The sequence below is a fragment of the Rhipicephalus microplus genome, chromosome X, assembly GCF_043290135.1.
Source record: "Rhipicephalus microplus isolate Deutch F79 chromosome X, USDA_Rmic, whole genome shotgun sequence".
Classification (NCBI taxonomy): domain Eukaryota; kingdom Metazoa; phylum Arthropoda; class Arachnida; order Ixodida; family Ixodidae; genus Rhipicephalus; species Rhipicephalus microplus.
Window position 1 is genome coordinate 146227918 of NC_134710.1, and position 23728 is coordinate 146251645.

Sequence of the window (23728 nt, forward strand, 5' to 3'; positions counted from 1 at the left end):
AAATGCAACACCCAACCAAAGGCGGCATAACAGTGTCGCATCGGAGCGGGAAAGTTGTGATGGCAGCTTTAGCTTGAGCGAAGGATCCAGTTCATAAAATTGGCACCTTTGGAAGCTGGTAGACGACCAGAACGTGCGTGTGAGATCTCGAGCCAGCAGGTAAAGTCGTCTTGCTGCATCATTCCTTGATAAAGGAATCGGGACTACACGGGTTTCTTCATGGGCTGAGCGGGCTGCATCATCGGCTAATTGATTTCCGGTAATACCGATATGTCCAGGCAGCCATTGATATATAATATCATGCCCTCGTGCTAGAGCTTCATGATGGCAATGTCTTATTTCTTGTACCAGTTGGTCATGACTCCTCCTACGCATGGCAGACTGCAAACTCTGAAGCGCTGCCTTTGAATCACAGAATATGACCCATTTTCCTGGACGTTCTTGAACGAGATATTGTAAAGCAGCCCTTATAGCAGCAAGCTCTGATGCCATAGATGTAGTCATATGCGACAACTTAAACTTGATTGTCATTTCTGCAGCCGGAATTACAGCGGCACCTGATGAGCTGCTGGATGAGACGGACCCATCAGTGTATATCTGCGTTCGGTCTAAGTACAACTCATGTAATAATAGCAGTGTTGCTTGCTTCAATGCTACTCTGGAGTGACCGCTTTTCTTTTTGATTCCCGGAATTTCTAGACGTACTTGCGGCTGGTCCAGGCACCACAAAGGACAAGCCGTTCTCGCAGCTGGCGTATACCCTGATGGAATGCTGTTTAGGTGCTTGGCTATGACGTCTGAAAACGTAGCACGTGGTCTTCCGGAAGGTAGAAGGGCCAAGTGGTGATCGGGGACACGGCTAGCATGTCGAATGTGCGCTCTGAGGCAATCCACAACTATATATGTCCTGACCGGATGGTCTTTGGCAAGCATGATTGTGGCATAAGTAGAAGCGCATCGGGGAACTCCTAGGCAGATACGCAATGCCTGACCCTGCAAACTCTCCAATGAATGAGTATTCGATTTGCAAGTGTTAGTCAGTACCGGCAAGCTGTAGCGCAATAGACCCAGAAGGGCCCTGTACAGCTGTAGCATGGAGGCCACAGAAGTTCCCCATGCTTTACCGCACAAGAATTTCATGATATGCACAATAGATAGCAGTCTCTTCTTCAAGTACGCACAATGTGGGCTCCACGAAAGACTTCTGTCGATTATTATGCCCAGGAAACGATGCGTCCGTGCATATTTGACACTCTGCCCATTGATGTAAACAGGGTATGGCGTCATTGGTTTGCGTGTAAACGCCATCAACGCGCACTTCACAGTTGATATATTTAGGCCTTGTTTCTGAAGGTAGGCTGCTGTGAGGGTTTCTGCCCGCTGTATTCGTGCACGCACCTGAGGGCGAGTAACTGCAGCACTCCAGAGGCAAATATCATCGGCGTATATAGATAGGCACACCGACTTTGGCAGAACCTTTACCAGACCAATGAGGGCCACATTGAACAATGTGGGGCTTAAAAAACCTCCCTCCGCAGTAGGTACTCCGCAGTAGGTGTAATGTTGGGCAGTTGTACCCTCATATGTTTGTACAAAGAAACCCCTGCCAGTTATATAATCTTTTATCCATTGAAACATTCGTCCACCAATGCCCATTGCTGCGAGAGAAGTGAGGATGGCATCGTGAGCTACATTATCATATGCATCCTTCACGTCAAGAAAGAGTGCCACTGATATGCGCTTGCAACTTTTTTCTTGTTGAACAAATGTCGATAAGTGAAGGACACAGTCAATGGAGGAGCGGCCCCGACGAAAGCCTGCCATGCAAGAAGGGTATTTGGTGTATCGTTCCAAGTACCACTCGAGACGAAATAGAACCATTCTTTCCATCACTTTTCCGAGGCAGCTTGCGAGGGCAATAGGGCGATACGCTGTCAAGTCCAATGGTGATTTTCCAGACTTCAAAAGTGGTATTAATCGACTTATTTTCCATTCTCGGGGAACACTGCCGCTGAGCCAGGAGTTGTTGAAGCATGTTAAAAGTTCTTTTCTGGCTTTTTGTCCAAGGTGTCCCAACGCACTATAAGTAATACCATCAGGACCTGGCGATGACATGCGCTTAGAAGCGACTAATGCACCTTCCAGTTCCTCCATGGTGAATGGAATGTCCATTTCTGGTAATCGCGTCTCAGGAACGATCACGGCGTCGATGCTCTCGTTCATAATGTTCCCGGCAACTCTCGTGCAAAATTCTTCAGCCACCTCGAGTTCTGTTTTTCCATGATGGAGTGCCAAAGCTTTAAAAGGGTGCCGTTGTTGTGGAGAGGAGCGAAGACCACGAACTGTTCTCCAGATATATGACAGCGGTTTATGAGGGTCAAGAGATTCGCAGAATGCTTTCCAGCGTTCGCTCTCCAGTTTGTAAGTGCGTCGTTGAATCTTTTTCTGGAGCCGCCTTGCTTCCCTCAGTTCGTAAATTGATCTTGTGCGTCTGTATCGTCGTTCAGCACGCCTTCGTATAGCTCGTAATTTTTCCAGTTCGATGTCAAACTGTGTTACTTTAGACGAACATGGTAATTTACATTTGGACGCTTGCATAGCTTCCGCTATGGTATTTTCCAGGCTGCAGGCGAGGCCTTCTTGGCAAGAGTTCTCAACACGCGATGCAAACATCGACCAGTCAGTGCCAATTGCAACACCGGAAGAGAAATTTTTTATGATACCATCGATCGTCACGTAGGTGGGTATGTGATCACTCCCATGAGTCTCAATATTGCCAAACCACTTAACTTTGTGAGAGAAGCACCGTGACACCAATGTCAGGTCAAGGCAACTGCCATACGTGAGACCCCGCAGATATGTGGGGGTACCATCGTTCATGATGGAAAGGTCGTAATCGGAAGCGAATGTAACAATGTTCCGGCCCCTGGCATTCATCCTAGTGCTCCCCCGAAGCATGTGATGGGCGTTGAAGTCACCGGTGATGATCCAAGGCCCATCGGTTCTCGTTAGGATGTCTTTTAATCTGTCGCAGTCAAATCGAGATGACTGAGATATATATCCACCAATAAGCGTGAACGAAACTGCATTCTTCTTCACACGAAGACACACGTACTGATTGTCGTCATTTGAACTTATTGGGTGTGAAAGATAAGTCAAGTCTGTGCGAATGTAAATAATTACTTTGCTTCGTTCTTCGCAAGCGGCTGAACAAAAAGCTTCATAACCGGACAATCTATAAGGCGTTGATACGTTTGGTTCACATATGACAAGTATAGGGAATGGATTGGCCCGAACAAATTGGCGAAAGTCCGAGATACGGGACTTCATGCCTCTGCATTCCACTGAAAAATCGACGCACTTTTAACTTCAGTGCGAAAAATGAGATTTTGTTGAGCCATTGTGCTTATACGAAGTTAGCAAGAACTGTATTCAGTGCATCCAGTATTTGCAGTGCACTCTTAGCAGACGGAGATTGTATGCTTCTCAGTAGCGTGCGAATCATGGCAATTAATGATTGCACAATTGCAGCCACTTGCCTGTCTTGGTTGGAAAGATCTCGAACCGGGACGATTGCAGTCACTTGCCTGTCTTGGTTGGAAAGATCTCGAACCGGGAGCGCGGACTGGCCGTCATGAAGCTCCTTCGGTTCGCTTGATGCTGCTTCCCTTTGAAGTGCAGGCCACTCTGTCGCAGTTAGGGTATGCTCACTGGCTTTGTCCTTTACAGCCTTTCCCACGGCATGTGGTCTGGGAGGCAAAGGAGGTGGTACTGATGAGAGATCACGCAAACGTGTCGAGGAGGTAGCGGGTGTCCTCGAAGACCGACGTCGACGTGAACGACGCCTTCTGACTTTAGCTGCGGCTTCTCGATGAGATGAGTGATCGCGCACCATCTCCTTCAAGATGGCAATTTCCTTCTGAATCCGCGGGCAGTCCTTCGATGTGGCTTCATGGGATCCATTGCAAATAGAGCATTTCTTGACAGTTGCGACGCACTTATCCACTTCATGGTGCTCGGCGCAGCGGTGGCATACCACCGAATTCTCGCAGACGCTGCTCACATGTCCAAGTTTCATGCATTTACGGCACTGGAGAGGCTTTGGAATGAAAGGCCGCACAGCATGTCTGAAGTACCCCACCTTCACATGAGAGGGGAGTGATGTGCTCTTAAACGCAATCTTCACACAGCGAGACTTGCCTAGCCGGGTGACATCAACAATTGGAGTATCAGTTGTTGACTTGACAAGAAGTTGTAAGTCCTTATTAGAAATAGCGACATCAATGTCGTAGATCACGCCGGTTACTACATCACATCCCAAGGGAACATGAGAGCGCACCTGGTTTTCGTCCAAGTCAGTTACACTGCGCAGAACACCCAACGCACTTGCGTGCAAAACGTCCACAGCCAGTATATTCTTTCTGGCGTTCACTCTTATGTCCGTGATCTCATTTGGCACGAGCGTTTCCAGAGACCTCGACACGGACTGTCTGTTAAGGCGTTTCATGCTGACGGTAGGAAGTACAGGTAGAAACAAGATGGTATAAGTGTTCGATTTTGGCGCTTCACTTACAGTTTGAATAGTTGAGGATGAGGATGTCCTCATGTTCCTTCTCTTCGCCTTGCGGCTCAGCACAGGTTGGAAACCGTCATCTGAGAAGTACTCACTGCTGAGATAGTAAGCATGAGTATCTTCACTGTCGCTGTCACTCGCTTGTCCCATCCTCTTCCTGGAGGCGGCCGCCGCTGACGCCGCTGGCGCCGGCAGGCGCCCGGGGTGGTCTACATCCATCCCCTCCAAGGGAGCAGCGAAAACTGATCAACAGACTTAAATTACAACTGAAATACGCCGGAGTTAGCAGAAGTAGCTCCTATTCAAAACACACTTCTTCGTCTTCCGGGTGTTTTAAAGACCCAACAAATACCAAGCGCCCATAAATATTTGAATGCCATTATCAACACAACCATCCCCAAAGTGAACAGCTGCACAGGTTCGCATGTTGCCCTATGGACACGTATACGGGGCTCATCGCTGATTGGCAAAAAAAGTAATTATAGCGTAGTGGGCACGTAACAGCTGTTCTCGCAATAGGCATTCAATGATACTTTCGTTTCCTTACGGCACGGTTGAGGTATGCACAGAGAACCGAAGCCGGTTAGCAGTTCAGAAGGAGACGCACACGAAGCCCAATTACGCTATCGCAGCGTACTCTAGAAGGCGAAGCTCAATCGTCCTTCAATTTTTTTTACCTCTGTCGTATGTTGAGGTCTCAATGTGTACACACGTGACACGTCAAACACTGCCAATAAGGAAAAAGAGAAATAAAAGGTAGCTTCGCCCTACTTGCGTCATGCTTGAAGAAAGTGCAGTGTAGGGCTGCCTTTTTTGCTTCATTTTAGTTTTCTCTTTATTTCCTGCTCTCTTTCGAGTTCTCTTTTCATAGTTTTCTGTTTTCTCTTTATTTCTATTACTTTCAATTTTGCTCGTATTTCTTTCTTTTCGTTTTCTTTTTTTTTCTACTTCTTGCTTGCTTCCTCCTTCAAGTTTTATTAGTGGTTCGTGTTGTCGCGTTTTCCTAGACAGATAATGTCCGTACTTCGTATCATCATGACACTAGGAGAACTGGTTAAGCCTGCGTTACGCTAAGCGATGAAGACAGCGTATGACGTCATGCATACGACAGCCTACATAGTCCCCTAAAGCGTTTCGCACTTAACAGCTTGGGTAACATCACTCGCAATAATGCCGTTCATCCATTTATGCTTCAATGTGCTCACTGATGCTACTCGCGCTTAGACATCCCGTCGTTCGGTAAGTTATTTAGTTAGAATGTTGCCTTAAATGTTGCCAATAACCATGCACTACGGTAGAACGGGCTGGCAAAAAGAGAGGCTTGTGAATGAAAAGTGGAGAGGTTTGCTTGGAATGTGAACGTCTAGAAAAGTGCTCCAGGCAAATGCGGTTGTGAATAAATTGAAACGTACAAACATGTAACGAATACCCAAAATACGCACGGCACATAAAAAACAATATCGCAAGTTATTATCGGGTTTTACGCGCTTAAGCCATGCTATCGCACTCGGGCGCGCTGCCTATAGTGGGGAATCCTGGACTGCATTTCGCTGCTTGCCGTTCATTAATCTGCACACAAATATAAGTTCCACAATTGTTTAGCAGTTCACCACCGTCTAATAGTGGTGCCCGAGAGTGAACCCGGATGTAGAGAGCAGGGATGCAACGCCACCCACGTTCATTGGATTACCTGGGTGCGTCGCTCAATATGCTCGTACAAAGTCAAGCGTATTGTTTATACAGCTGTCTCAGATATAGTAAGAACTTCATATCACGGAATGCACGATTGGCGCTTCTCTATGTTTTAGGTACAGAGGTGGTAAAAAACTTGCAGGACACTGATGATGATGACGATGATGCTGTGATATTATAGTTTATGGCGCAATGGTCATTTGATGGCCGAAAAACGCAAGATCACGCTACAGGAGATGTGAACAATGATTATGGCAAGTGGCCGTATAATGGCCTATATGTTTTACGCCTAAAGTTGTGTAGAACATATAAGCAATAAAATCATTAGATTGACGTGAATTCTGTGCAGTGAGAATGAATGTCAAGTGGTGGTGATAATAAAACAGTTGGTATACGGCATCAGCAGTATTTCAGGCTCCTATTTCCAAAGCACTATCCCATGTATTCCTGTAATGGCGTGGACTGGGAACTTTTTAACACCCCTTTACATGAGTAAGCTTATGGTGAGATAAAAAAAAATTATTGGCAATCACTAGGGGTGTGGAGTATTTGACAATGCTGGAGAATGTATAAGTGTTTTTTATTCGATTCGGTATTCGAATCGAATACTGTATTCGATATGCTGAATAATTTCGAATAATAAACACGACAGGAAAACCTCGGAGTAACGACCCATTGGAACAGTGAGAGGTCAATTTTACTTGTTTTAACAATTGAATTACCAAGATTCATGCCCTCCCCCCTTTAGCTTTTGAGGCATTATCGATGCTATTTATATTAATGACTAGATAAAGACGTTTCCTCTTAAAACTGCAGTGCCGCCGAAGCGAAAGGGCCGCCAATCCACCATAGTATTGCTCAAAAGACAGTAGCCATTATGGCTACTTTCGGATAGAGAAGGGCAATTTCTGTGAACATTTACATGACTAGCAACACAGGCAAATGTTCCCTTCATTTAAACTCTCATTGTAGCTGCAGTATTCAAATGTGATATTTACCGGTTTTTGGTGATAAGAACGACGCTGCAACTGGTATTTTATTTGTTTGCACGAAAAACACCGCTGCATGTGCGGTGTTCGGTTCAACATTGCTTCATTGTTATGCTTCAATTTTAACTAAAAGCTGTTGACAAAGTGCCACTTTGAATACTATTTGCACCTACAAGTGAGCGCTCACCACGTAGCGACCGAGCCTGGAAACGGCGCTAACATAGTCAACCTTGAAAAGAGGTATGTTATACCACGTTGCGCGCGTTGAGAAGCAGCCACATAATTCCTTTATTTTCGCAATGCCGCGCGCATGAAGAAAGCGATGTCCTAACAACATTTCAGTGTGCCGCAATGCAAGGCATCGCAGTGTGAATATAGCAATTCACGTATCGTTTTATCACTTCCCGAAGGATGCAGATGACGCATGATAGACAACAACGTAAATAAGAGATTATATATATATATATATATATATATATATATATATATATATATATATATATATATATATATATATATATATATATATATATATATATATATATATATATATGTGTGTGTGTGTGTGTGTGTGTGTGTGTGTGTGTGTGTGTGTGTGTGTGTGTGTGTATACCACCCGCTTTAGTCTTGTTGCTCAAATGCTGGTACTCTGGACGTGTAGTACTGCAGAGTGTGGTTTGTTTAAAACTGTAACTTAGCTAGCAGTTTCGAAGAAAGAAAGAAATGGTAAAAGTCCTGTGGCAAAAGCGGTAGAAATAGTTGATCCAAACTGTATGCCCTATTGAACAAAATAATCAAGTAATATTAACAAATGCAGTAGTCTGTAAAATACCCTCTCAAACGAAGGTGACACCTGTAACCTAAACCCTTCTTTCTTGACCACTCAAAACAAGCTTTATCACTTTTTAGCGACAGGACATTCGCACTTTTGTCCTATACCTTCCACTGATATAGGCTGACAGGCCTGCTGCGTTTGTTTCTTTTTTTATTTTTTTTCTCGCAGGCAGCTCATACTCTGCTATCAACTTGGGCTCGTCTGGAGGTATACGGTGACGCCGGCCTTTATTACCATGTCGCATGTTTCTGTAACGCTGTTCCTATGTGTGCCAAGACTCATGGCGCAGAGGTTTGTGCCATGACCCCCAAATTTCTGAAAATTAACGGCATTCTGGTGTTACGCTCCTCGGTTCGAAGTCGATAACTTGCATTTTTTTTTTTAATTTCTGGTCAGCATCTGAGCACCGTAATTTATATATGTGCATGGAGGCGGACAGCCTTACTTCAACACCCTTGTACCGAGCGAAAAAAATCACGTGATCTAAAAAATACCCCTACTTATTTTATGTAGTGACAATTGTGGCTCTGTGACGCGTCTTTCCATCGAAACTCATATCCACTGCTTACGACGCATCGGTTAAACCTCGCCGTGGTGATCTAGAGGCTTACCTCCGTATTCTAGAACGTCCCTCTACTCCACGCCTCACCTTCACTTGAGAAGGCCGATGGGAGCGCCGTCTCTAGGCAGGGAAAGTCACTGCATATCAGCGATAATCTGCTGTGCTTCTTGAGTAGCGCAGCATCACTTTCAAACGAGCAGTGGCGCAGTGATCAACTCTGTCAAGTGAAGGGAGAAAGTCGAGTCGAGGAGTGTTTGTGAATACGGGGGTAAGGTACTCGGCTACTGGCCTGCAGGTCGCGGGATCGAATCCCGGCTGCGGTGGCTGCATTTTCGATGAAGGCGGAAATGTTGTAGGCCCGTGTGCTCAGATTTGGGTGCATGTTAAAAAACTCCAGGTGGTCAAAATTTCCGGAGCCCTCCACTACGGCGCCTCTCATAATCATTTGGTGATTTTGGGACGTTAAACTCCACATATCAATGAAATCAACGCATCGGTTACGAAAACCTGCTGTGGCAGCTCTGAGGCTGGGGGGTTGCACTGTTGAACTTCAGACGCGGGATTGATACCTGGTCATGGAGGCCGCATTTAACGGGGGGCGAAAGGGAAGCAAACACACACGCGCTTAGACTTGAGTGCACAGTAAAAAATCCGGAGTGTCACGTTTTGGCACACCTCATGCATTGTGGCTTGGCACCGTTTGCGAGGTATGGTTTAAAAACTGCACCCGACAATTTTTATTCGTCTGTCACATACAAGGGCACAGTGCTGATTAATTTGTTTGTGTAAACTTCAATAAAACTAGGAGCACATTAGCTAACCTATAAGACAACAAGGACCAATATTAAAAATCGAATTTCCCAAGAAAGAGAGAGAATAAAATGAAGGAAAAGCAGGGAGGTTAACCAGAAATTGGAGACATCCCGTTTGATACCCTTCACTAAGGGAATCGAGAATGGGCGACAAAGATGGGAAAGAAAGTGAAGAGCGAAATAGACGCGCGAAAGAGAACAGAAAAAAAAAGTGAGCTGAGGTGCTACAGCCTATTAAATAGGCCAATATCACGCAAGAAGTTCAGTAAGGCTTTCACTGATTTTCTGTGTGAAGACAGATAATGTCGCCTTTCAAGCACCGATTGTTCTGACAAAGGTCTGTCGACAAGGCGAGCTAACGCACTAGCTAACTGCCGTCTTTGCGCGCTCTAACGAAGGCAGTGACAACGAACGCGCTCTATCGTTTCACGCATTTCCCAAAAATCACACTTTGTCGTTCACAATAAAAGTCATGGTGTGCTAGCTACTCCTTAAGAGTTAAAACTCACAGTCCCGTACTTGCTTGTGAATAGCAAGGTGTAATTGTTCTTCGTGAATTCATTGAATCTTATCATTTAATTTTTTTGCCCAATCTTCCTGCCTTTTTTTCTGTCCGTTCCCCACAAATGAGTGAGATCTTGTGAATTACATCGCTTTCAGTTAGAGTAAACTTGTTGATACGTACCTTTTCTTTGAGCAAGCCATAGTTGAATTTAAACCATAATTCAAAAATTGTATATGGAAAAATAGACAGAGCCTAGACTCTCTTGTTTTCTTTCTTATGTACAATGTTTTATACTATACAAACGAGCAATGCATTGTGGTTTTATCGGCCTTTTAGACCAGTACTGGTAGGTTGTCTTTTTCATGGTAAAGACTGAAATAAAGTAACTAAGAACGTATCCACTCTCACCCAGCACAAACTTGTCCAGGTAACGCATGGTCGCTTTGTCGCTACACGCGATCACACCCATCACGTCCTCATATTTGCGCGCGTGCTGATCTATTTTCTCATTTTAGGCTGAACGTCCGGTCGATAAAGACCTCATTTTCAACTTGGCCGCCAGTTTCATACGCCTTCTTACAGATGAAGGAAGGAGGGAGAGTAGGTCTAGAGTGTCATTACACACAACCATATGAAGCAAACAATTAAAGAAGTCAGGAAAAACGCACGGAGAACGCTCATTGTAGCTTTTAACGGATATGTAATTATCAGATAAAACTAAACTAGGATTGAATAAAAAACAGTTTTCCGCCAGTAGGGACCGAAACACATAGCTTTCGCATTACCCGTGCGATGCTGCAGCGGCCGACTCATACGGCCCGCCTTATAGGCGCATATATGACTTGAGAAAACGTGGATAAGTAATTACAAAATGGATATTTTTTATTTTACTAATCATAATACGCTGTCGGGGTCATAACTACTTCTTGAGCCAATGTTTTTTTTTTTTTGTTGCTGCCCCCAAGGCTCAGAGTGAGAATTTAGTTCGAGCATGTAAACTCGTCGATTACAGCCTTTAGTGGTCCACACGCGGAGCACACCCAGCAGCACCGGTTTTCTGGTGAGATCATCTTGATCTGACCCACGCTGCAATCGGAGCTGCATGCTGAAACTGGTGGCAGGCCATCTTCAGTGGTCCATAACACCTTCTCGGAGTCCAGGTGTAGAGTGTACGGCTCCCAGCGGCCGATCGGAACGTAGTCGTAGGCGGTGCTGTTATCCAGACGTCGCAAGTTGTAGATACGGTAAGGGACCAGGCCGTCACCAAGCTGATCGAAGCGAACAACACTACCGACGAGATCTGTGGATGCAAGAACGCAGACTTTTCATCAGTGCCCTTGAAGTGCAACGAGATTGCCCCTCACGTTTTTATTTATAGTGGTGGCACCTTGAATATATCCAGGAAGCCTCCTTCATAGGTGGTAAAACGTCTATAGCATTTTTATGAATAATTTGTATGCTAAGTCGTTCTTAACCTTTCTTTTTTTCAATTCAGTAGAAAAAAATTCCGCCACATCCACGAAGTGAATGATGATGAGTGGGCGAAGCTCCGGAGGTAAACCTGGTAAACCATGAATCCTCTGTACATTTTGCCCACTCGATTTTATTACATCGCTCCCCCTAGCGTACGTCGCCGCACTAAATCGAACGATTGCCTTCAACCAATGACACGCGCCATATGTGACATCATTCCTATTTTATAAGATCTCGCGTCTTTCATCAACTACAAGTACCGCTTTCTAGTTTATAACATCTTGCATCTTTTCATCATCAGCTACAAGTACCACCATCTAGTAAACACTGCAAGAACTAAACGAGAGGTGGCTTCATACAGGAGACGGTACCGCCATCTAGTGAACACTGCAAGAACTAAACTAGAGGTGGCTACATACAGGCTACAGGGGACGCACAGCCCACGCCCTAAGGAGCTTCGCCTCTAAAAAAACACCGGGGGCATGTTTATTCTGGTTGTTGTGTCAGCTCTTTTTCTGTTTCTGCTTGTGGCAGAAACACATTGCATAAACAAGCGTAACAAGGCAACTGTCAATTCTTGTTGATTGCGGTGTGATTTAAGGTGAAATCAAAAGTGCTGTAAGTTGAAGTTATTCCATATTTACCGCGATTGATCTGAAAAGGTAAAACCATCGAGGCTAGTAATTTTTATTCGAGAAAATTTACATGTAGTAGAGAAAAAAATGAAAGAATCGATACAAATAAACTTTATAAGTTAATGTCACCTTTGCATGATCTGATAGTTACTTCATTTTGTCGATCGGTTGGTAGCTCGGTTCTGATAATGGTCGTGCGCCACAGAAAGAGTTCTTTCTTCTGTATATAGAAGCACCTGAAAATTTCATCGGTGATGACAACGTGTGCTTCGTGCTTCCGATGATTTGTGAATACCTACGTATGTCTTACTAATGAGCGCTTATACCTTCCGTTCTACTTGATGTTCCCAGTGAAACTATGCTACACGAAACGTCCTAATTATATTCAGTTTTCTTCACTGTTTCCTATTCCTTTAACACCACCCCAGATTTGAATCTTCCCACATTTGTTTTATAAGAAGAAAATTCAATCTGCAGTCAGGGGCTGCAGATTTTATCTTATTTGTATGAATTGTTACCCAGCCAGACAGATCTCTGTCGTAGACGTCCACCTTTATATGTTTGTTTTAGATTTACCTACTCCTACTTAAGGCGACAATGAGCAGCCCAATGGTAATGCTGGACAGGTTCAAGCAACGGGTTCAAAAGAAAAACGCGCTGACGAACGCTTCTTGGCAAGTAAACTATAAAAGTTCATTTAACACTTTTTTTTCAGGAAACATAATAAAATGCCAAAAGACAGGGATCAAATTACGTCCATACGTTGCGTTGTGAAGAACTCACCTTCGAAAGTAGTGTTCAAGAGGTAATTCATGTAGAGGTTCTCCCCATCAAGGTTGCGGAAGGCTTCGCAGTTGCTTTCATTTTGACCCCGACAAAGTTGTTTCGATGCTTCGTCTAGAGCATAGGCGAATGCGTACACTGCATCCACCACGAACTGTATTTTAGCACCCTGGCGGTATCCAGTGGACTCATCGAGACGCAGTGAAGCCGCGCAAGCTGTCGATGTGTCATTCTGCTGCACAGGGTTGACGCTGCACTTAAAAACGTCCTCCCAGTACTCCCTGAACCAGGGGTTACGTTCGTTGTTCTCCACGGTGAGGTTCTTCATGTAAACATCATATTCGGGAATCACCCGGGAGTCTAGCTCGACAGTGATGGCACTTATATCTTGATCATGGAGACCTTCCACAATCTGGCTCTGCGTGCCCCATCCGTCGCTAGCCAACCACACGAAGTTACTGCTGGCGTTAGCCTTTTTGGCGGCGGCCAAGAGAGCTCGCGAGTCCTCGCCGTGCGTGAATAGAGCCACGACGCGAGCTTGTGGCCGGCGTAATAAGCTTTGGATGATGCCATCAAAGGTAGCCTCGTCCGCCAGGCGAGGAACTACTTCCACAATTGCGACGCAGAAGTTACCTGCTCTGGCATCTCTCAGAAATGAGATCATTCCAGAGTCACCATACACTCCTTCAGACGTCACAAGTGACACATAGGTCCAGTTGAAGTAATGAACGATATCTGTCATGACGTGTGCCTGCAGTGTGTCCGGGGGAACGGTCCTGGCGAAGAGGTCGTAGCGGGTCTTGTCACCCAGTGAGCTTGCCGTGGATGCTGGGCTGATCTGAGGCACATGGAAGAGCCCTAGCAAACTGGCCACTTTCTGAGACACCTCGCTGTAAGAACCACCGATTACGCCCGTAATTTTCTGCTTCTCATTATGTATACCAGGCACTGAACCATCCGCGCACTTGAAGATTCCCACGTTAGTTGGCGGATCGAGGAACTGCAGGGCCTGTTTTAACGCGTGCTCGCCGCTCGAACAAGTATCCAGTATCGAAGCTCCGAGGGATATTCCGTTTAGCAAGGATGGGTCTCGGTTGATTCGGTCTAAAGCAAACAACATCGCTTCAAGTCTTTGTATACCGCGTTCGCCATTTAATGCCCCACAACCACTGTGGCCGGACCTGTGGTGCACGGGGAAAAGGCCTCCAAGGATGATGTCACCAGGAATCTCTATTCGCGCACCTTGACTTTCTAGCAGCATGAGCGTCAGCAGCGTGAACTTGAACGCCATGAATTCGGGAATTCCAACCTGCAAAAAGTATCAGAACACAATAGCTAAACAGAATGTCCGGTTAAAAGAATTGCGTGGTCCCAAATGCTTTTTATCCCTATTGTCGGGAGCACAATGTTACTGACGCAGTGCAGTTTGGCTACGTAATGTGCCAATTTTTCAACACCCGAGTTTTCCGACATGATTGGGAATTCGTACGATATTACGGCACTTCCACAATTCCCACAGAATAAGTGCATAAGAGCGTCTTTCGGTAGAACGAATCCTGCTCCATCGACCGGGCCTAATATCTAAGAAGAAGGCTGTACAAGCACTACTGCCTTTTCCGCGTTCAAGTGGTCTGTCAGAAGGGCTTTAATTTGAACGTCCGGCATGATAGGTTTTGCGTGCGTGTGTAAGCTTTGTTTTTCACCCCTGTGCAGGGTAGTACAGCGTTTACTTGATACCAGGTTAACCTGCCTTCGTTATCCTTGTAATTTATTTCTCTCTTTCTCTCTCTCTCTTTCTCTCTCTCTTTCTCTCTCTCTTTCTCTCTCTTTCCTTCTCTCTCTTTCTCTCTCTAAGACCCTTAAGCTCTTTAATGTCGGATTTTTCAGACTTTTTGCTTAAACAGTACGGCTCGAAATGCACTATATGAAGCCCCCACCACTACAGCCTCAGCTTACTGTTCGGTAGTGCATGTGACCGAGCGCAGTTATAAGCATGCTGCACACTTTTGGCAGGCGACAACCCAAACTTGTCACGGTGCCGTTCGGTGCTGCTTCTTTATGCGAGACCGCAAAGATTTCCCTAAGGAGATGTTTCTTTTAGAAACGAAAGCAGTTCTCCACCACCGTGCCTTTGTGCGGTCAGGAATGGGGTGGTGGGGGCACTCCGAACACTCACGGTATACGATACAGCAAGCGTTCCGGCAATGACAGCGTGAGCGGGACACAAATAGGACGAGCGGGACACAAATAGGAACTGTCGGATAGGTTTCCATCAGGTACCGAACATATTCACAAACACTCTAATGAATGGTTAGTTTACTGGCAGGCCTTGAGAGCTATACATGGCTGTGATAACTTGAGAACTCGAGTGAAGTTAAAAAGCATGATTTCACTTTTGGGCTGCCCGCTTTTTCAGGCAATTTTGTGGTCCCTACAGCAGTGATCGGAAGTTGAGTAGCTTAGCATAGTCTAAAAGTCAACGTGATAAATTGTGAACTCACCTAATAGTAATATACTCATTCTGAGGTAATATTCCTGTTTAAGCTTTCCAACATCACTTGTTAATAATGCAATATTAGAAAACTCAACTGGACAACTGCGCAAGAAGAAACCCTGAACGCAGGACACAAGCTATCATAAGCAATTAAACCAATGTGATCAGCAAACAAGAACAAAGTAAACAACATGCGAGAATGAGATAGGTTGAAAGCTCTTTTCTTGCAGTAGCAAGAAACCTTAATTGTCTCAGATATTATAGGTTCATTCAATATCGATGGTCACAACGTTGATGCTATTTCTCACGTGGTACTGATGCCATAAAGAGGGCAACGTTGAACGTGTTTGTGACTGTACAGAGGAGGCGTCTCCATGATCTCTTCATTTCGATCCTCCGTGAACAGGCACATCACCTGTGCAACCTGCGCCGGTTTATTTGCACTATACTGGCCCAGTAATGAGCAAGGCTTATCTGACAGGTTCTTTTTTAGCAAATGTTATACCAGCCAATACGCCCTGCATCGATGTGTCCGTGCAAAGCCATGCTCCAAAACAACGCAAAATTTATCTTTAACTGAGCCTCCGTCACAAAATTCGGATTCCCTTTTGTATCAAAGTGAAAGCTTGTTAAATAGCCTCTTGTTCACGAAGTTCATTAGAACGTCAAAACGTTCATTCACATATAAGTGTAACACAACTTTCGTCTTTCAATGAGAGTGAGAAAGTTGGCGAGCCACGAGGCACATTTAAAGATTTCAAGGTCACAAACACTGTAGCACCTCTTACCGTTTACTGCAGCAGGAGTGATCTTGATAGGTTATCAAAACAAACCACTGGACGATTCAACCTTCGACAAACTCGGCTGGCTTTAACGGAGCCACTCAAGTGCACCGGTTTGTCGCAGCCTCTCCACGTGGAGAGCACTGGGATTTTCCCAAGTCTCTTTCAAAGCGGTGCAGACACCGTTCAGCAACATGGCTATCTTCAAGATACATGTTCTCCCATTCGGGTTATCACGTGCAGCCACCAGGCTTAACCAAAAAAATAAAAGAAGAGCTCAAATTGACTCTGCGGGTAACACGAAACCAGACATTGCAAGATGAGAGAGAGTTAACAAGACATTTTATCTTGGGTTGCACGCGTGGCGGAAGTCTGGCAAAATATGTCGAGCTTTATTGCATTGGACTTGTTGAACGCAGGCAATGAATTTTGTTGCATGCGAATTTTCAAAGAATATTAACAAGTGGCACATATAAACGTAACTATTAATTTATAGCAATGTAAATGATTTTATTCTGTAATCACCGTATCTTACACTCGTTGTCACCTTTCAATGTAGCGCGAACAAGCGAGCGCCCTCTGTGGGGCTATCTATCAGCAACTGAAGGGGCTCGTGCGGCCGATCTCCTCGAGATGCCTCTATCTGTTCAGAGAAAGCAAGCACAGTGCACGATGCCGTGTCGGGTGCGTGAAATTGGTTGTCTGCAACTCCAAATTTTGTCCGTAAAACCTGCGAAGAAGGTACGCACACAAACACGCCCGCACACACTCACACACATGTATGCACGCACTTTTCGCACTAACCTACGTTAGTGAAAAATGTTTATTTCCTCGCATTTCGGAAAGGCTCGATTTTATGTATTCGCAAGAAAGGATTCCTCCTACCATACATCCACTTACTATGGCAGCTTCACTTGGCAAAAATCGATGCACTGTACGAGACTATCGGCGCCACCAGGTGCATAACGTATGCCTGCTTGTAAATAATATTATCTGGGATTTTACATCCCAAAACCAAGACATGATTATGAGAGACGCCGTAGTGGAGGGCACCGGAAATTTTCACTATCTGGTGTTCTTTAATGTAGGCTAACATCGCTGAGCGCACGGGCCTCTACCATTTCGCCTCCATCGAAATGCGATCACCATGGCCCAGATCGAACCCGCGACCTTCGGGTCTGCAGCAAAGTACCCTGGTCACTGTTCCGCCGAAGCGGACATGTCCGCTAGTACAGAGTTGCATGCTCTGACTTACACATACCACGTGCATGCCCGACAACTCTCACAGTTTTCGCGGTGAACACGTCAAAGCTACCCGACAGCGTAGTGCTTACTGTGCCAGTATCACTAATGCGTACTGCCACAAGGACGCACAATACGTTGTTACATCTGGTATAACTTAATTTTTTTTTGCTCAAGCTGAATGTACTGAGGGTGGAAAGTTGAAGAGGTGCCATGACGTTAACGTAACGATAGAGCTTCTGATTGTTGTCCAAACAACAAGAAATCTCTAACATTGAATATATTTTACGGCACAGAAAGGCCAGAACCAATGAAAACATGATTTGTAGTCTATCTAGAGCTTCGAAGTTTGTGTGACGTAGGTGAAACCCAGGTTTGAAAGAATAGTACGAGAGTCAAGAATGTTTTGAGCAGCATATTTTATGTAACCAAAATGATAAAAAAAGAAAAATGAAAATTTTCGAAAGAAATTTGTCAATGACAGTTATCAATGACATTTATCAATGTTGAGAAAGCGATGAATGGAAAGCGTTATTAGGCAGCCAACATTCTGAAAGAGGCATAACAGCTTTGTAAAAAAGCAATAAATGAAAAGACAAGAAAGTCACAGTTTCGCCGCAAGGGCGAAGAAATGAATGCAATAGCAACAACTTGGAATGTAACGCTGAGAACAGCTAGCAGATCGAAACGTACAGCGTAATCTTCACGCACAAATGACGCACGAAAACAACACACAAGAAAGAGCTAACTAACAACGTTTACAGCTCGACACCGAACGCACTGTTTGAACAAAAACGACGCACGAAACGTAATTACAGGTACAGATATGAGTGCGAACTTAGTGTGCCAGTTGTTAACTTCGCTGTATTTTTAAAGCACGCTCTTTTTGCAAGCGACTCCTGTCTAGCGAGCGAAGTGATTTTCGTGCGCCCTTAACTGAACACAATCGTTCCAGTGAAAGCCGAAAACGCGCGATCCTCCCACACGACAGGATAAGTGGGCGGATAAGGCCCCTTCCCTCCGCGGAGCAAAGCACGCGTGGGAGATGGGCGCGCATCGGCGCATCACGAATGAAAGGTCGGATGGCCTATTCCGGGCCCCGGAGTCTTTTTATTTCTAGAGTATATATATATATATATATATATATATATATATATATATATATATATATATATATATATATATATATATACGGGAGATGACGGCGGACGCCGAAGATAACGCCGGCTGCAAAATCGACCTGAGAGTGTCCATATAATTGCAATCGCAATAATAAAGAAACGTTACGGATCAGAGTACGCGGCCGTGCGTAAATGCATGGGATGTGTCGATTGATGGTTGGGAACATATATCCCGAGGCTGCTAAGGAATTCTTTCGCCCTTTTGACACGTTTCCTACCGTATTCCGTGCGTCAGTGAAGGCTAACACATTGGGGCTGTAAGAAGTAAATCATGGTGGGAAATACATTGACCAGTGAGCTTCGCTAATACAAAAAATCCCTAAAAAAAACTCTTGGCGGAAAAACCGTTCTAATTGAGGGAGGATTCACACCCATGTTTCCACCACTAGAAAGGCAGCGTATTATCCACTCGGCTATCCAGGCATGCTAGCAGAGCACAGGATAGCCCTGTGTAGTACAGTATAGCCAGGCGGCTGGAAAGGGAAGTAAGAATGAGGAGAGATTTAAGAGTGATAAGAAGGCAAAGGAGGAGGACCGAAAGTGATAATGCTGCAGGCCCGTGTGTACAGATTTGGGCGCACGTTAAAGAACCCTAAGTGGTTGGTATTTCTTCAGCCATCCACTACGGTGTCTCGTAATTGTTTGGGGGTTTTGGGAAGTTGAATGCTACATATCAATCTAAGAGGACCGAAGTTATAGCGTAGCAGAAAACGAAAGAGAGAGTGAGGAAGAGAGAAAGAAAAACATAAAAAATGGGAAACACGCGAAATATAAAACGTGACAGAGGGAAAGTGAAGAAAACCCAGAGTGCGAAAAGCACTCTGGGTTTTCTTCACTTTCCCTAGAGCCGAAAACCCAGAGTGCGTGGAACGAAATAATACTAGGGAACGGGAAAGGCAATGGTGGCTGCGAGAACACTCCGAAGCTTCAGTGTCTATGGTCAAACACGAATCCCTCTGCCTAGCCTAGAACATAGACACAACCTATATCACCTATAGCTAAGGCCTATAAACAACATACAGGCAACCAGATCAGTCTTTAGAATCATCCAGTCTTGCCGTTTCAAGGCTGGCGTGGCTTATCCACCAATGTTTTGTTGTTTTTGGAGGTGAATCTATCCTTGCAAGATATGCAGGAAACGGCCCAGTAGTATACTTTTCTCCATTCAAATTCACCTGAAAGCTTCATTAAGAGCGAAAAGCGGACAGACGGACATAAAGTCGCGCGCCACGTGTCACGAACATTTGCATGTCGACGTCTGTCGACGTTCAGTGAGATGTCGCGCGTATAACAGTGATGTGCCAGGCCAATACTCCACAACGCGCTACGATTCAACATAAGGGCCGCTCATCACCAATCACATCAGAGCTCTCTGCCGGTTATTTATTTATTTGGTTTGAGTACATAAAAAGACGAAGACAGAGGAAATAGGGAGGGAACAGGCAGACAACTGCCACCTATAGGGGCACAACGCCTGCCTGCTCCTTCGGGAAGGGAAGAAATTTAAGAAATCAGATAAGAAAGAAGGAGAGAGAAGAAAGTTGAAAAAGAAAGAAAAAACACACACACACGCAGACAAAGAACGAATGGTCACATGAAAAATGTCTCTAAACGTGACGCCAAGTCATTTTTTGTTAAGAAAGTTAAATGGGTTATAGGAGCCTGGTCACGCCTAGAAGCACATTCTCCTGGGAACGAACAATTGTCAAGGGTCGTGCGTTTCAGTCCATAGTCCTTTTTGAGTAGTGCTCGTTGTACAACACATTTGGGGCACTCTAAAATGACGTGTTTTATTGTCTCACAGGAGCCACACGACGAACATATCAGACTGTCCTTGACGGTATAATCGTTCGCGCACTGACACAGAACCGACTCTTAGCTTGTATAACATAGGGCTCTGTCACGATGACTCAATCGACGACCATGAATACCAGAAGGAAACGATGCGCTTGCCACACGCTGACCGGGATGCTGCTTTAGAAGATGTCAGTGAGTCAGCAGACGAGCGTTGTCGAACCGGCATGAAATTTCTTGTCAGTCACACTCGTTGTGGTCACCAGTTGAAGCGAGATGATCGGCCTCTTCATTCCCAGAAATACTAACATGCGAAGGTATCCAAAGGCAAATTAGGGACAACTCATGAGTATTAAGTTTTGTGGCAGATTTAAGGACGCGGCTTATTATTGGGCCAATGGAGCCTGTTCTCAACAATCTGCTAAGGGCTGCAGCATGAGAATCTGTTAAGTATGAAAGCGTTCTGTTCTTCTAATTCTTCTAGTACATATTTCAGCGTCACATCAATTGCAGCTAGTTCTGTAGTCGTTGAAGAGGATGAAAGCGTTTTACGAAACACCCGTTGGACGTTAGTTAAGGGCAAAAGAAAGCTGCAGAGCTACCTTGTATACAGATGCGTCGGTGAAAACTTGAAGATGACCGTCAAGACGTGTGACTAGGCCGATTGAAATAGTGACGAAACAGGCTGGTCAGACTATTTCAGTATTCCGGGAATAGAAAGATAAAAGCAGAAGATACATTTGTTGCGTTCTTTTGGAATATTGAAAAACCTAAAAAATGTACGGTACGTGACACCTCCTTTCTGAGTGTCCAATGCCCACGCAGAAGCCGCATATTATTCGCTTGTCATATATGGCGAGCCGAAACGCTGGGGTTCTTCAACACTTTCTAGCTTTATCAAGTTCATTGCACTTCAGCGAATAATGATCAGAACTACCATAGGTCCTGACGGTCAGAAACAATGGCGTCACAGCAAGTCTGATCTTGTAAAGCTACCCAGGTATGTACACGCTGACCCGATGCGAACGCGATGTAGCAAAGTAGACTTTGCTTTGGTTGATCATTGTGTCACGCATGACTGAAGGCAACCATTAAGATTGTAAATGTTTGGGGACAGCTTCAGTTAAAACCCATGCAGGACCTCCTAGGGCCTGCTTTGTTGGTCTTAGTTTTGAGGCATTCCGAGCAAGCCTGTCAGCCATCTTGTAATCAACTAAACCCCCAAGTGACGGAAACCACTGAACCTTTACAATAAGTTGCCTGGGGCACAATCATTCAAAAATATACACAGATCTTTTGGTACACTTTTAAAATAACACTTTTGTATAATAGCTACTGAGCGGGCTTGCTGACTTACATTACCAAAACTTGTTACTCCCTACAATGCTTTAATTTCTTTAGGGATGGCTCGATTTCCGCACTTTCACTTTCGGTTAATTTTGATAGTGTCAGTTTAGCGAGTTTTTTTTTTCACTGGCCTCCGCCCTTTACGTATTCAGTTCTTATTTTTTGTTTATTTTTTTCTTCGTTTTTGCTGAGAGCACCCACTTATATCAAAGCAGATGCGGATGCATTAGGATGCCCCGCTAGACTGCAAGCTTGAATTGAATGCAATATGGATGTTGTTTAGACTTCAATAAATGATAGGGCTCTGAAGAATCTGTCGCTAATGGTGCATTCAGACGACGGATCGAATCCCGATGTGGCGAGACGGACGGCGCGTCACGTGACCTCACATCAGCGATTCCCCTCGTCCGCGACTCGTCCGCGCGGCTCGCGGACGGATGAACCCAACCTGTTTCTGACATCGGGATTCTGGCGGGGGAGAGCCGGTACTTCAGCGGAATAGCTTGGGGTCGGTGGCAACCAGTACACTTTTCGTCTGCTCGCGGCATGTCCTCCATGGTTCGCGGACAGCCGCATGACTGGTCGGCATCATCTACGCTTGAGCATTGTTTACTTGGTTTCCGGAAACTTTGTTCTCAGGTGATTAAATATGCAGAAATCACTTTTGGTGGTTCGGGAAATGTCGCCGCCGTCGCTTAACACGCGAGATTCTTAGCCGTCATGGTGGTGAAATATTTCAACTTCTGCAACCGGCGACGTGCCGCTTCTAAAAAAAAAGGCGGGAAACACGTTTAGAAGTTCTACAAGTGGGGAATAATGTAGTTGAAAGAATAACCTGCTAGCAACTCCCTTTTCTCCTGAAAGAATAACACTACTCGTTCATTTGTCACAACACGACAGACATCGCAGCCAAGCTTCGCTTCTTGCGAGCATCCATGTTGAATACTCTCAAACCGGTCTGCTGCCGGCGGGCGCAGGTGAGCGCCGAATCTGCTGTCGAGGGTAATCCGGCTGTTTTCCCCTAGGACACCGTCCGTCGTGTGGATGCGCCTGCAGGCGGACCACCCGCGGATTAGCTGTCCGCGTCCACGACAAATCCGGATTCGGTCCGTCGTCTGAATGCACCATAAAGGTGAAGATTTGTGATTAGCATCGCCGCGTAGGTCGGCCGGAGGTGGTTTGTACAGACTGTCTACTCACGTCCATGCTGCGCAACGAAAAAAGCTTTGGAAGAACGGCGTACAATCCAAAAGCGTCCGTCGTGCACAGCCACCGTTAGGGGGGGGGGGGGGGATGCTGTATCTCCTAAGAAAAGGTTGTGTGGCCACCACGAGACCTTAGTATTTTAATATGCGTTGCTTCGCTGACCTATACTTAACAAAATTCCAGCCACAGAAACTGTACGGAAGGCGTTGTCAATAAAACTTGTACTTAATATCTCTCATTTCCATGGTAATCACGCTACCGGGAGATGAAGGAGGGAGCGAAATATCTGTCAGACCAATGAGCATCGAAGGTTTCGATGCAGGAAAGCCAAAAGGTGAAGCATGACCTCAGTAGAAATGAGTGCTGAGTTAGCTGCATGGTATACTGCATTCTCACAATAAATTCAGCACCAATGAAACACACACGAAAGAATAAAACCGAGAAAGATGGGCACTATTAGCAATCGATTATTGCCACAATCATTAATTGCCTAGGGACACACATTCTAAATACTCTCGAGAAAATTAAGTTGAACTGCACTGAACGTCATTTATGCAGCGTCTTGTTAATTAGAATTGCTCCCACTTCTAGCGGACTTGTTTTGCACTCATGTTGTGGATAGAGCAATGTGTGACTATGCGTAGGTACAAAAGACAACGCATATGTAGATAAACTAATGTACATAAATTAAAAAAGCCTTGCGTTTCACATTTCCCCCATACACGCAGTTTCCCCTCTCCTTTTTACCTGTTGTCTTGTCTAGCAGTTCTTGATCGCGCTGCAGCTCGTGCGACTTTGAACCGAGGTATGGCTCCACAATATA

The 23728-nt window shown here is 45.2% G+C and overlaps 1 protein-coding gene and 1 long non-coding RNA gene across 2 annotated transcripts in view; one reads left to right on the forward strand and one right to left on the reverse strand.

The window, feature by feature from the left end:
* Positions 1-23728, forward strand: part of LOC142775813 (uncharacterized) — a 234233-nt gene that overhangs the window by 145875 nt on the left and 64630 nt on the right. The gene's annotated exons all lie outside the window — the stretch shown is intronic.
* On the reverse strand, positions 10826-16279 carry LOC119176880 (metabotropic glutamate receptor). Its single transcript, XM_075877957.1, has 3 exons — positions 16142-16279; positions 12860-14168; positions 10826-11268 (listed from the first exon to the last, which is right to left on the reverse strand). Exons 2-3 carry the CDS (start codon positions 14148-14150, stop codon positions 10949-10951), a joined length of 1611 nt encoding a protein of 536 aa, XP_075734072.1. The 5' UTR covers positions 14151-14168; positions 16142-16279; the 3' UTR covers positions 10826-10948.